We start from the raw sequence: 12793 nt of genomic DNA, 5'->3' as shown, positions 1-12793 counted from the left end.
CTCAGTAAGTACGATTGATTGATTGATTAAGACCTGGGTTCCCACCCCGGCTCCAGTGTGACCTCACGCGAGTCTCTTCACTTCTCTGGGCCTCAGTTCCCTCAGCTGGGAAATGGGGGTGCGAGACGGGGACTATATCCAGCCCCATTGCTCGTCTCCACCCTTGCGCGTTATACAGTGCCTGACATGTGGCATTACTCTGAATTATTTGACTTGTACCTATTTATTCTATTTATTTTATTCTGTTAATATGTTTCGCTTTGTTCCCTGATTCCCCCTTCTAGACTGTGAGCCCGCCGTTGGGTAGGGACCATCTCTAGATGTTGCCAACTTGGACTTCCCAAGCACTTAGTACAGTGCTCTGCACGCAGTAAGCGCTCAATAAATACGATTGAATGAATAAATGAAGTGGTAAGCGCCTAACAAATACCATTATTATCATCGTTACACGTGCAAGTAACAACGGGGGGCTCCAACGGGGTCACTTTGTACTTCCCAAGCGCTTAGTACAGTGCTCTGCACGCAGTAAGCGCTCAATAAATACGATTGAATGAATGAATGAACAGTAGGCACTCAATTAGTACGATTGATTGATTAAGACCTGGATTCCCACCCCGGCTCCCGTGTGACCTCACGCGAGTCTCTTCACTTCCCTGGGCCTCAGTTCCCTCAGCTGGAAAATGGGAGCTAAGACCGTGAGCCCCGTGCGAGACGGGGACTACATCCAGCCCGATTGCTCATCTCCACCCTTGCGCGTTATACAGTGCCTGACACGTACTATTACTCTGATTTATTTGACTTATACCTATTTATCCTATTTATTTTATTCTGTTAATATGTTTCGTTTTGTTCCCCGATCCCCCCTTCTAGACTGTGAGCCCGCCGTTGGGTAGGGACCGTCTCTAGATGTTGCCAACCTGTACTTCCCAAGCGCTTAGTACAGTGCTCTGCACGCAGTAAGCGCTCAATAAATACGATTGAATGAATGAATGAAGTGGTAAGCACCTAACAAATACCATTATTATCATCGTTACACGTGCAAGTAACAACTTCCCAAGCGCTTAGTACAGTGCTCTGCACGCAGTAAGCGCTCAATAAATGCGATTGAATGAATGAATGAAGTGGTAAGCGCCTAACAAATACCATTATTATCATCATTACACGTGCAAGTAACAACGGGGGAGCTCCAAAGGGGTCACTTTGTACTTCTCAAGCGCTTAGTACAGTGCTCTGCACGCAGTAAGCGCTCAATAAATACGATTGATTGAATGAATGAATGAAGTGGTAAGCGCCTAACAAATACCATTATTATCATCGTTACACGTGCAAGTAACAGCGGGGGAGCTCCAGCGGGGTCACTTTGTACTTCCCAAGCGCTTAGTACAGTGCTCTGCACACAGTAAGCGCTCAATAAATACGATTGATTGATTGATTATGTTCCAAATTCCCCGGAGAGACCCGGTGACCATGCAGAGAGTTTGGGGACCCAGTGGTCCGTCCCAGCAGGAGCCCATGGCGAGAGTCTCACGGTGCTGCGTTCTTTGAATTGTGTTTATTGAGCGCTTACTGTGTGCAAAGCACTGTACTAAGCACTTGGGAGAGTGCAATACAGCAACAGTCAGACCCATTCCCTGCCCGCAGCAAGCTCCCAGTCTAGAGCCGCATCCTAGCATTCCTTTCGGCTCCCGACCTCCCAAAGATGAGGCAGCAGTGAATTTTGGCCGTCCAGAGTTGGAGGTCCTGGTCAATCAATCAATCAATCGTATTTATTGAGCGCTTCCTGTGTGCAGAGCACTGCACTAAGCGCTTGGGAAGTACAAGTTGGCAACATTATAGAGATGGGCCCTACCCAACAGTGGGCTCACAGTCTAGAAGGGGGAGCCAGAAGTAATAATAATAATTGGGGTATTTATGAAACGCTTACTACGTGGCAGGCACTGTACTAAGCGCTGGGGTGGATACAAGCAAACCGGGTTGGAGGCCGTCCCTGTCCCACGTGGGGCTCACAGTTCAATCCCCGTTTTACAGATGAGGGAACTGAGGCCCAGAGAAGTGAAGCGACTTGCCCAAGGTCCCAAATCGGACAATAATAATAATAATGATGGCATTTATTAAGCGCTTACTATGTGCAAAGCACCGTTCTAAGCGCTGGGGAGGTTACAAGGTGATCAAGTTGTCCCACGGGGGGCTCACAGGCTTCATCCCCATTTTCCAGATGAGGTCACTGAGGCGCAGAGAAGTGAAGTGACTTGCCCAAAGTCACCCAGCTGACAAGTGGCAGAGCTGGGATTTGAACCCATGACCTCTGACTCCAAAGCCCGGGCTCCTTCCACCGAGCCACGCTGCTTCCCAAGCGGCGCGGCCGGGATTAGAACCCGTGACCTTCCGACTGCCGGGCCCGTGGGGGTTTTTCCTTTCCTCAAAGGAGTAAGGGGATTCGGTGGCTCGTCTCTAGACCAGAAGCTGGTTGCGGGCAGGGGACGCGGCTGCTATTTCTGCTGTAGTGTGCTCTCCCAAGAGCTTAGCGCAGTGCTCCGCGCGTAGTAGGCGTTCAGTCGATAGCATCGACGGAGGCCTTCCCAGACTGAGCCCCTTCCTTCCTCTCCCCCTCTCCATCCCCCCATCTTACCTCCTTCCCTTCCCCACAGCACCTGTATATATGTATATATGCTTGTACATATTTATTACTCTATTTATTTTACTTGTACCTATCTATTCTATTTATTTTATTTTGTGAGTATGTTTGGTTTTGTTGTCTGTCTCCCCCTTCTAGACTGTGAGCCCACCGTTGGGTAGGGACTGTCTCTATCATCAGCATCAGCATCAATCGTATTTATTGAGCGCTTACTGTGTGCAGAGCACTGGACTAAGCACTTGGGAAGTACAAATTGGCAACATAGACAGTCCCTACCCAACAGTGGGCTCACAGTCTAAAAGGGGGAGACAGAGAACAAAACCAAACATACTAACAAAATAAAATAAATAGAATAGCTATGTACAAGTAAAATAAATAAATAAAGTAATAAATATGTACAAACATATATGCATATATACAGGTGCTGTGGGGAAGGGAAGGAGGTAAGGTGGGGGGGATGGAGAGGGGGACGAGGGGGAGAGGAAGGAGTCCACCCCTCTCCCTATATGTTGCCAACTTGGACTTCCCAAGCGCTTAGTCCAGTGCTCTGCACACAGTAAGCGCTCAATAAATGCGATTGATGATGATGATGATCAGCGGCCAATGTCCTGATTTTTCTTTTGGCTTCTCCAGCACTCTTCTAGAAGAGTTCGTCTCCTACAGCTCCGAGAAAGTGAGGGGGGCAAAGAAAATAGCCTCGTTCGACCAACAACTTCTTCCTCTCGTCAGGCTCTTCGAAAGCAAGTAAGTTTCTTTCGCCCGACCTTTCTCTTCCTCCAGGGTGGGACCCCAACATCCCCCCCGGGTGTGGATCGCATGCTCTGGTCCTGCTCCCTCGGGGAAATCGAGGCAGCTCAGCCTAGAAGAGTCCAGACTTGGGAGTCCAAATAATAATAGTAATAACGTCGGTATCTGTAAAGCGCTTTCTAAATGCCAAGCACCGGGGTCAGCGTGGCTCAGTGGAAAGAGCCGGGGCTTAGGAGTCAGAGGTCGTGGGTTCAAATCCCGGCTCCGCCCCTTTGTCAGCTGGGTGGCTTCGGGCAAGTCACTTCACTTCTCTGGGCCTCAGTTCCCTCATCTGGAAAATGGGGATTAAGACTGTGAGCCCCACGTGGGACAACCCGATCACCTTGTATCCCCCCCCCCCCAGCGCTTAGAACGGTGCTTTGCATATAGTAAACACTTAATAAATACCATCGTTATTATCATGGGTTCAAATCCCAGCTCTGCCCTTGTCAGCTGTGTGACTTTGGGCAAGTCACTTCACTTCTCTGGGCCTCAGTTCCCTCATCTGGAAAATGGGGATTAAGACTGTGAGCCCCCCGTGGGACAACCCGATCACCTTGTATCCCCCCCAGCGCTTAGAACGGTGCTTTGCACATAGTAAGCGCTTAATAAATGCCATCGTTATTATTATGGGTTCAAATCCCAGCTCCGCCCCTTGTCAGCTGTGTGACTTCGGGCAAGTCACTTCTCTGTGCCTCTGTTACCTCATCTGTAAAAATGGGTATTGAATCCGTGAGCCCTCCATGGGACAACCTGATCACCTTGTGACCTCCCCAGCGCTTAGAATGGTGCTTGGCGCATAGTAAGCGCTTAATAAATGCCATCATGATTATTATTATTATTATAATACAAGGTGATCTTCTAGACTGTGAGCCCACCGTTGGGTCGGGCCCGTCTCTATATGTTGCCAACTTGGACTTCCCAAGCGCTTAGTCCAGCGCTCTGCGCACGGTAAGCGCTCAATAAATCCGATTGATTGATTGATTGAGGTCAGCGGCCTGGGACCGCGGCCGCAGAGAGCGCGGCGTGAGCGGCTTCTGGTTTCCGCAGGTACTCCGGGGCGCTGGACTGGGTCTTAGAGAAGCACCTGAAGGAGATGAGCGACGAGGCGAGCAAGCGCGTCCTCTTCCACCGCTTCATCTCGCTCTCCACCAGCGGCGGGAAATACCAGGTGAGGCCCGGGCGGGATCCGCGGCGTCCCCCGCGGCATCCTCCGGGCCGCTGACCTCGCGGGGAAACGGGCGTCCGGCGGGACGGCCCGCTGACCGGCGCTCCGCTCTCCAGATCCTGGCAGGCTCGGCCACCTCCCTGCTGCTCAGCCTGAACCATCCGTTGGCCACTGTGAGGCTGCTGGCCGTGCAGCATCTCCGGACCATCCCCAAGAAGTCCAAGGTCAGTGCCCGGCCGGACCCTCGGCGATCAATCAATCAATCATATTTATTGAGCGCTTACTGTGTGCAGAGCACTGGACTAAGCGCTTGGGAAGTCCAAGTTGGCAACATATAGGGACGGTCCCTACCCAACAGCGGGCTCCCTTGCGGGAGACTATAATCAATCATTCATTTGTTCAGTCGTATTTACTGAGCGCTTACTGTGTGCGGACACCGGACTAAGCGCTTGGGAAGTCCAAGTTGGCAACATATAGAGACGGTCCCTACCCAACAGTGGGCTCCCTTGCGGGAGACTATAATCAATCATTCATTCATTGTCGTATTTACTGAGCGCTTACTGTGTGCAGAGCACCGGACTAAGCACTTGGGAAGTCCAAGTTGGCAACATATAGAGACGGTCCCTACCCAACAGTGGGCTCCCTTGCGGGAGACTATAGTCAATCATTCATTCATTGTCGTATTTATTGAGCGCTTACTGTGTGCAGAGCACTGGACTAAGCGCTTGGGAAGTCCAAGTTGGCAATGTATAGAGACGGTCCGTACCCAACAGTGGGGTCCCTTGCGGGAGACTATAATCAATCATTCATTCATTGTCGTATTTATTGAGCTCTTACTGTGTGCGGAGCACTGGACTAAGCGCTTGGGAAGTCCAAGTTGGCAACATGTAGAGACGGTCCCTACCCAACGGTGGGCTCCCTTGCGGCAGACTATAATCAATCATTCATTCATTGTCGTATTTATTGAGCGCTTACTGTGTGCGGAGTACTGGACTAAGCGCTTGGGAAGTCCAAGTTGGCAACATATAGAGACGGTCCCTACCCAACAGCGGGCTCCCTTGCAGGAGACTATAATCAATCGTTCATTCATTGTCATATTTTTTGAGCACTTACTGTGTGCAGAGCACTGGACTAAGCGCTTGGGAAGTCCAAGTTGGCAACATATAGAGATGGTCCCTACCCAACAGTGGGCTCCCTTGCGGGAGACTATAATCAATCATTCATTCATTCAGTCGTATTTATTGAGCGCTTACTGTGTGCAGAGCACTGGACTAAGCGCTTGGGAAGTCCAAGTTGGCAACATATAGAGACAGTCCCTACCCAGCAGTGGGCTCCCTTGCGGGAGACTATAATCAATCATTCATTCATTGTCGTATTTATTGAGCGCTTACTGTGTGCAGAGCACTGGACTAAGCACTTGGGAAGTCCAAGTTGGCAACATATAGAGACGGTCCCTACCCAACAGCGGGCTCCCTTGCGGGAGACTATAATCAATCATTCATTCATTGTCATATTTATTGAGCGCTTACTGTGTGCAGAGCACTGGACTAAGCGCTTGGGAAGTCCAAGTTGGCAACATTGAGAGGCGGTCCCTACCCAACACAGGCTCACAGTCTAAAAGGGGGGGGACAGAGAACAAAACATATTAACAAAATAAAATAAATAGAATAAATATGTACAAATGAAGTAGAGTAATAAATACATACAAATAATAATAATGCCATTTATTAAGCGCTTATTACGTGCAAAGCACTGTTCTAAGCGCTGGGGGGATACAAGATGATCAGGCTGCCCCACTTGGGGCTCACAGTCTTAATAATAATGATACCATTTTATTAAGTGCTTACTATGTGCAAATCACTTTCCTAAGCGCTGGGAGGATACAAGGTGATCAGGCTGTCCCACTTGAAGCTCAAAGTCTTAGTAACAACAATAATAATAAGGATAGCATTTATTAAGCGCTTACTATGTGCAAAGCACTGTTCTAAGTGCTGGGGGGATACCGGCTGATCAGGCTGTCCCACTTGGGGCTCACAGTCTTAATAATAATAATGATGATAGCATTTATTAAGCGCTTACTATGTGCAAAGCACTGTTCTAAGCGCTGGGGGGATACAAGGTGATCAGGCTGTCCCACTTGGGGCTCACAGTTTTAATAATAATAATAATGATGGCATTTATTAAGCGCTTACTATGTGCAAAGCACTGTTCTAAGCGCTGGGGGGATACAAGGTGATCAGGCTGTCCCACTTGGGGCTCACAGTGTTAATAAGAATAATAATAATAATAATGGTAGCACTTATTAAGCGCTTACTCTGTGCAAAGCACTGTTCTAAGCACTGGGGAGGTTACAAGGTGATCAGGTTGTCCCACGGGGGGCTCACAGTCTTCATCCCCATTTTCCAGATGAGGGAACTGAGGCACAGAGAAGTGAAGTGACTTGCCCAGAGTCACACAGAAGTGGCATGGCCTAGTGGAGGCCTGGCGGAGGGGGGTGTCAGAAGGCCCTGGGTTCTAATTCCGGCTCTGCTGCTGGTCTGCTGGGTGACCTTGGGCAAGTCACTTCACTGCTCTGGGCCTCGGTTCCCTCCTCTGGAAAATAGGGATGAAGAATGAGCCTCGTTCATTCAATCGTACTGAGCGCTTACTGTGTGCAGAGCACTGTACTAAGCGCTTGGGAAGTACAGAGAAGCAGCGTGGCTCAGTGGAAAGAGCCCGGGCTTTGGAGTCAGAGGTCATGGGTTCAAATCCCGGCTCTGCCAATTGTCAGCTGGGTGACTTTGGGCAAGTCACTTCATTCATTCATTTATTTAATCATTGAGTGCTTACTGTGTGCAGAGCACTGTACTGAGCGCTTGGGAAGTACAGGTTGGCAACATATAGAGGCGGGCCTCAGTTTCCTCATCTGTAAAATGGGGATTAAGACTGTGAGCCCCATGTGGGACAACCCAATCACCTTGTAATCTCCCCAGCGCTTAGAACAGTGCTTTGCACATAGTAAGGGCTTAATAAATGCCATTATTATTATTATTACAAGGCGGCAACATACAGAGACGGTCTCTACCCAACAGCGGGCACTTGTATGTGCCTCAGCATTTAGTACAGTGCCTGGCACATAATAAGAACTTAACAGATACCGTATAAAAAACCAAAAACCTGGAGCAACTGTTCTCTCTTGCAACGATTTAAGTTGGCTCGGACTGATAGAAATGGAATCGCACTTTCCCCCCCCCATTTAATCATTCAATCAATCAATCGTATTTATTGAGTGCTTACTGTGTGCACAGCACTGTACTAAGCGCTTGGGAAGTACAAGTTGGCAACCTATAGAGACAGACTGTCAGTCCCTCGGGGGCAGGCAGTGTGTCTCCCCACTCCATCGTTTCGGACTCTCCCAAGCGCTTAGCACAGTGCTCCGCACCCAGTAAACAGCGTGGCTCAGCGGAAAGAGCCCGGGCTTTGGAGGCAGAGGTCATGGGTTCAAATCCCGGCCCCGCCAATTGTCCGCTGGGTGATTTGGGGCGAGTCACTTCACTTCTCCAGGCCTCAGTTCCCTCATCTGGAAAATGGGGATGAAGCCTGTGAGCCCCCCCGGGGGACAACCTTGTATCCCCCCCAGCGCTAAGAACGGTGCTTTGCACATAGTAAGCGCTTAATAAATGCCATTATTATTATTATAAACGCTGGACTGGAATGATCCATTCGCTTCCCGAGCGAGGGTGGGTGAAACTGCTGCCGTCGACGGAAGAGGGAACGTGTCCGTTGCTGGGCTGTACGCTCTGAAGCGCCTAGTACAGAGCTCAGTACACACAGAGTGCTCAGGAAACGCAACCGGCTGAAGAATCACCTTGTCCCCGGCCATTCAGGAGAGCATCGACGACTCCTTCATCAGAGAGGCCATCCTGGCCCGCCTCGGGGACGACAATTTAGAGGTGGTCCTGTCGGCTCTGAACGCCTTTAAGGTGAGCGAGCGGCTCGTCGGAAGGCGGGAGGTTGGGACTTCGGTCGTTTGTCGGGCCGGTGACGCGGTCAGAGCGAGTGAGTGGGGACCACGTAGCTGTAAACTGAGTCCTGAATCCTGGGATACAAGGTGATCAGGCTGTCCCACTTGAAGCTCACAGTCTTAGTAAGAATAATAATAATAATGATAGCATTTATTAAGCGCTTACTATGCGCAAGGCACTGTTCTAAGCGCTGGGGGGATACAAGGCGATCAGGCTGTCCCACTTGGGGCTCACGGTTTTAATAATAATAGTAATGATGGCATTTATTAAGCGCTTACTATGTGCAAAGCACTGTTCTAAGCGCTGGGGGGATACAAGGGGATCAGGCTGTCCCACTTGGGGCTCACGGTTTTAATAATAATAGTAATGATGGCATTTATTAAGCGCTTGCTATGTGCAAAGCACTGTTCTAAGCGCTGGGGGGATACAAGGTGATCAGGCTGTCCCACTTGGGGCTCACGGTTTTAATAATAATAGTAATGATGGCATTTATTAAGCGCTTGCTATGTGCAAGGCACTGTTCTAAGCGCTGGGGGGATACAAGGGGATCAGGCTGTCCCACTTGGGGCTCACGGTTTTAATAATAATAGTAATGATGGCATTTATTAAGCGCTTGCTATGTGCAAAGCACTGTTCTAAGCGCTGGGGGGGATACAAGGTGATCAGGCTGTCCCACTTGGGGCTCACGGTTTTAATAATAATAGTAATGATGGCATTTATTAAGCGCTTGCTATGTGCAAGGCACTGTTCTAAGCGCTGGGGGGATACAAGGGGATCAGGCTATCCCACTTGGGGCTCACAGTTTTAATAATAATAGTAATGATGGCATTTATTAAGCGCTTACTATGTGCAAGGCACTGTTCTAAGCGCTGGGGGGATACAAGGGGATCAGGCTGTCCCACTTGGGGCTCACAGTTTTAATAATAATAGTAATGATGGCATTTATTAAGCGCTTGCTATGTGCAAAGCACTGTTCTAAGCGCTCGGGGGATACAAGGTGATCAGGCTGTCCCACTTGGGGCTCACGGTTTTAATAATAATAGTAATGATGGCATTTATTAAGCGCTTCCTATGTGCAAAGCACTGTTCTAAGCACTGGGGGGATACAAGGTGATCAGGCTGTCCCACTTGGGGCTCACGGTTTTAATAATGATTGTAATGATGGCATTTATTAAGCGCTTGCTATGTGCAAAGCACTGTTCTAAGCGCTGGGGGGATACAAGGTGATCAGGCTGTCCCACTTGGGGCTCACGGTTTTAATAATAATTGTAATGATGGCATTTATTAAGCGCTTGCTATGTGCAAAGCACTGTTCTAAGCGCTGGGGGGATACAAGGTGATCAGGCTGTCCCACTTTGGGCTCACGGTTTTAATAATAATAGTAATGATGGCATTTATTAAGCGCTTGCTATGTGCAAGGCACTGTTCTAAGCGCTGGGGGGATACAAGGGGATCAGGCTGTCCCACTTTGGGCTCACGGTTTTAATAATAATAGTAATGATGGCATTTATTAAGCGCTTCCTATGTGCAAAGCACTGTTCTAAGCGCTGGGGGGATACAAGGTGATCAGGCTGTCCCACTTGGGGCTCACAGTTTTAATAATAATAATAATAATAATGGTAGCACTTATTAAGCGCTTACTCTGTGCAAAGCACTGTTCTAAGCGCTGGGGAGGTTACAAGGTGATCAGGCTGTCCCACGGGGGGCTCCCAGTTTAATCCCCATTTTCCAGATGAGGGAACTGAGGCACAGAGAAGTGAAGTGACTTGCCCAAAGTCACACAGAAGCGGCGCGGCGTAGTGGAGGGGCCACGACGACTCCCTCCCCTCACTTCAAAGCCTCATCGAAGACCCTTCTCCTCCAAGAGCCCTTCCTTTCCTCTTTTCCCACTCCCTTCCACGTCGCCCTGACTCTCTCTCCCTTTATTCATCCCCTCTCAGTCATTCATTCATTCAATCGTATTTATTGGGCGCTTACTGTGTGCAGAGCACTCAATCTGTCATTTATATCCACGTCTCTCGCCACCTCCAGACTGAGCATGTTGTGGGCCGGGAATGCGTTCGTTTATTGCTCTGTTGAACCCTCCCAAGCGCCCGGTGCGGTGCTGCGCACGTAGCAAGCGCTCAGTAAATACAACCGACGGGCAGAAGCGTCAGTTCTCGTGTGTTCTTTTCGGAAGCGGGCCGGCCGAGGCGGCTCTGCGATCGGGTGCGTTGAGCTTAGGTCCCGGGGAAAAGCGACCGAGGGGGGCGGGAAAGGCTTTGAAGCCGGCGCTGATTCTCCGCGGATCTTATTCGTAGGAATTTAAGGAGCTGTTCAGTCCGGAAGCCGCCGTCTCCAGCCTCCTGAGCCTCTTCCAGAGAGCGGAACAAGCGCCGGTCGGGGAATGGTATGTAGTCGCCGTTCATTTCCGCCCGCGGTCGGTCACGGCGTTTGTCGCGAGCTTCCTCCGGGCCGCCGGTGTCTTCCCCGCCCCGCGTGTGGTCCTGATCCCACTAGCAGCTCGGATCTTTCCCGTCCTCCGGGGCTCGACGTAAACCAGGATCCTCCCGCCTGAACCGGACTCTGTGTGAGGACGGAGTCCTGGCCGGGCTGATTCTGGGGCCTTTCTGCTCGGATGCTCTGTCGTGTGAGGGAGACGGATCGCGGGGGTAAGGGAGATAACCGCGGATCCGGCGGGCCGGGAAGCTTCCCAACCCCTGGACCCCGGAACTCCGCATCAGGTACGAGATCCTGGAGTTGGCCGGCAGCATTTTGGTCAAAGAGGAGATCCTGAGCAGAGACGCCCCGGCCCCCAACCTGGTGGCGGTCCGCCTGCTCCCGTTCATGATCCTCACCAGCGTGGACCCCGGCTCCCCGGAACGGAGGCTGGCCGTCCGGCTGGCCAAATCGGGCATCTGCTCCCTGCACCCCTTACTCAAAGGCTGGCAAGAAGGTCAGAAACCGAACCGCGTCATTCGTTCACTCAGTCGTATTTATTGAGCGCTTACTGTGTGCAGAGCACTGGACTAAGCGCTTGGGAAGTCCAAGTCGGCAGCGTCTAGAGACGGTCCCTACCCGACGGCGGGCTCACAGTCTAGAAGGGGGAGACAGACGACAAAACATATTAAAATAAATGGAATAAATATGTACAAGTAAAATAAATAAATAGAGTAATAAATACGTACCAACGTACATACAGGTGCTGCGGGGAGGGGAAGGAGGTAAGGCCCGGGGAATGGGCCGGAGAATAACCGAAGGCCTGATTCGACCTCAGATCCTAAACTGATCTGGGCAGAGGGGCAGAGACCGTGTTCTCAGCGTTTAATAATAATGATAGCATTTATTAAGCGCTCACTATGTGCAAAGCACTGTACTGAGCGCCGGGGAGGTTACAAGGTGATCAGGTTGTCCCACTGGGGGCTCACAGTCTTAATTCCCATTTTACAGATGAGGTAACTGAGGCCCAGAGAAGTGAAGTGACTTGCCCAAAGTCACACAGGGGGCAATTGGCAGAGCCGGGATTTGAACCCATGACCTCTGACTCCAAAGCCCGGGCTCTTTCCACTGAGCCACGCTGCTTCACGCTGTTTAGTACAGCGATGTGCCCCCACACTTAATAATCAATCATTAGTGGGTGTTGACCACGTGAGCAGCGCTGTACTAAATGCTTGGGAGAGTCCAGTACAACAGAGTCGGATAAGAGGCGTGGATAGAGCATAATAATAATAATAATGATGGCATTTATTAAGCGCTTATTATGTGCCAAGCACTGTTCTAAGCGCTGGGGAGGTTACAAGGTGATCAGGTTGTCCCACGGGGGACTCACAGTCTTAAGCGAGAGACAGCTCACAGAGAAGCAGCGTGGCTCAGCGGACAGAGCCCGGGCTTTGGAGTCAGAGGTCATGGGTTCAAATCCCGGCTCCGCCAATTGTCAGCTGTGTGACTTTGGGCAAGTCACTTCACTTCTCTAGGCCTCAGTTCCCTCATCTGTAAAATGGGGGTTAAGACTCAGCCCTCCGTGGGACAACCTGATCACCTTGTAACCTCCCCAGCGCTTAAAACAGTGCTTTACACATAGTAAGTGCTTAATAAATGCCATCATTATTATTATTATTATTAATCTCCATTTTACAGATGAGGTCACTGAGGCCCAGAGAAGCGAAGTGACACGCCCAGAGTCACCCAGCTGACAATTGGCGGAGCCGGGATTTGAACCCG

At 50.3% G+C, this 12793-nt stretch overlaps 1 protein-coding gene across 1 annotated transcript in view; it reads left to right on the top strand.

Moving 5' to 3' along the window:
• Positions 1-12793, top strand: part of HEATR1 (HEAT repeat containing 1) — an 81053-nt gene that overhangs the window by 19762 nt on the left and 48498 nt on the right. Inside the window, exons 10-15 of the mRNA XM_038760952.1 lie at positions 3269-3379; positions 4472-4592; positions 4706-4813; positions 8456-8551; positions 10894-10982; positions 11317-11528. Of these exons, the coding sequence (XP_038616880.1) occupies positions 3269-3379; positions 4472-4592; positions 4706-4813; positions 8456-8551; positions 10894-10982; positions 11317-11528 (737 nt within the window). The remainder of the gene's footprint in view (positions 1-3268; positions 3380-4471; positions 4593-4705; positions 4814-8455; positions 8552-10893; positions 10983-11316; positions 11529-12793) is intronic.

The sequence above is a fragment of the Tachyglossus aculeatus genome, chromosome 19, assembly GCF_015852505.1.
Source record: "Tachyglossus aculeatus isolate mTacAcu1 chromosome 19, mTacAcu1.pri, whole genome shotgun sequence".
NCBI lineage: Eukaryota > Metazoa > Chordata > Mammalia > Monotremata > Tachyglossidae > Tachyglossus > Tachyglossus aculeatus.
This window is presented reverse-complemented; position numbering and strand designations above follow the sequence as displayed.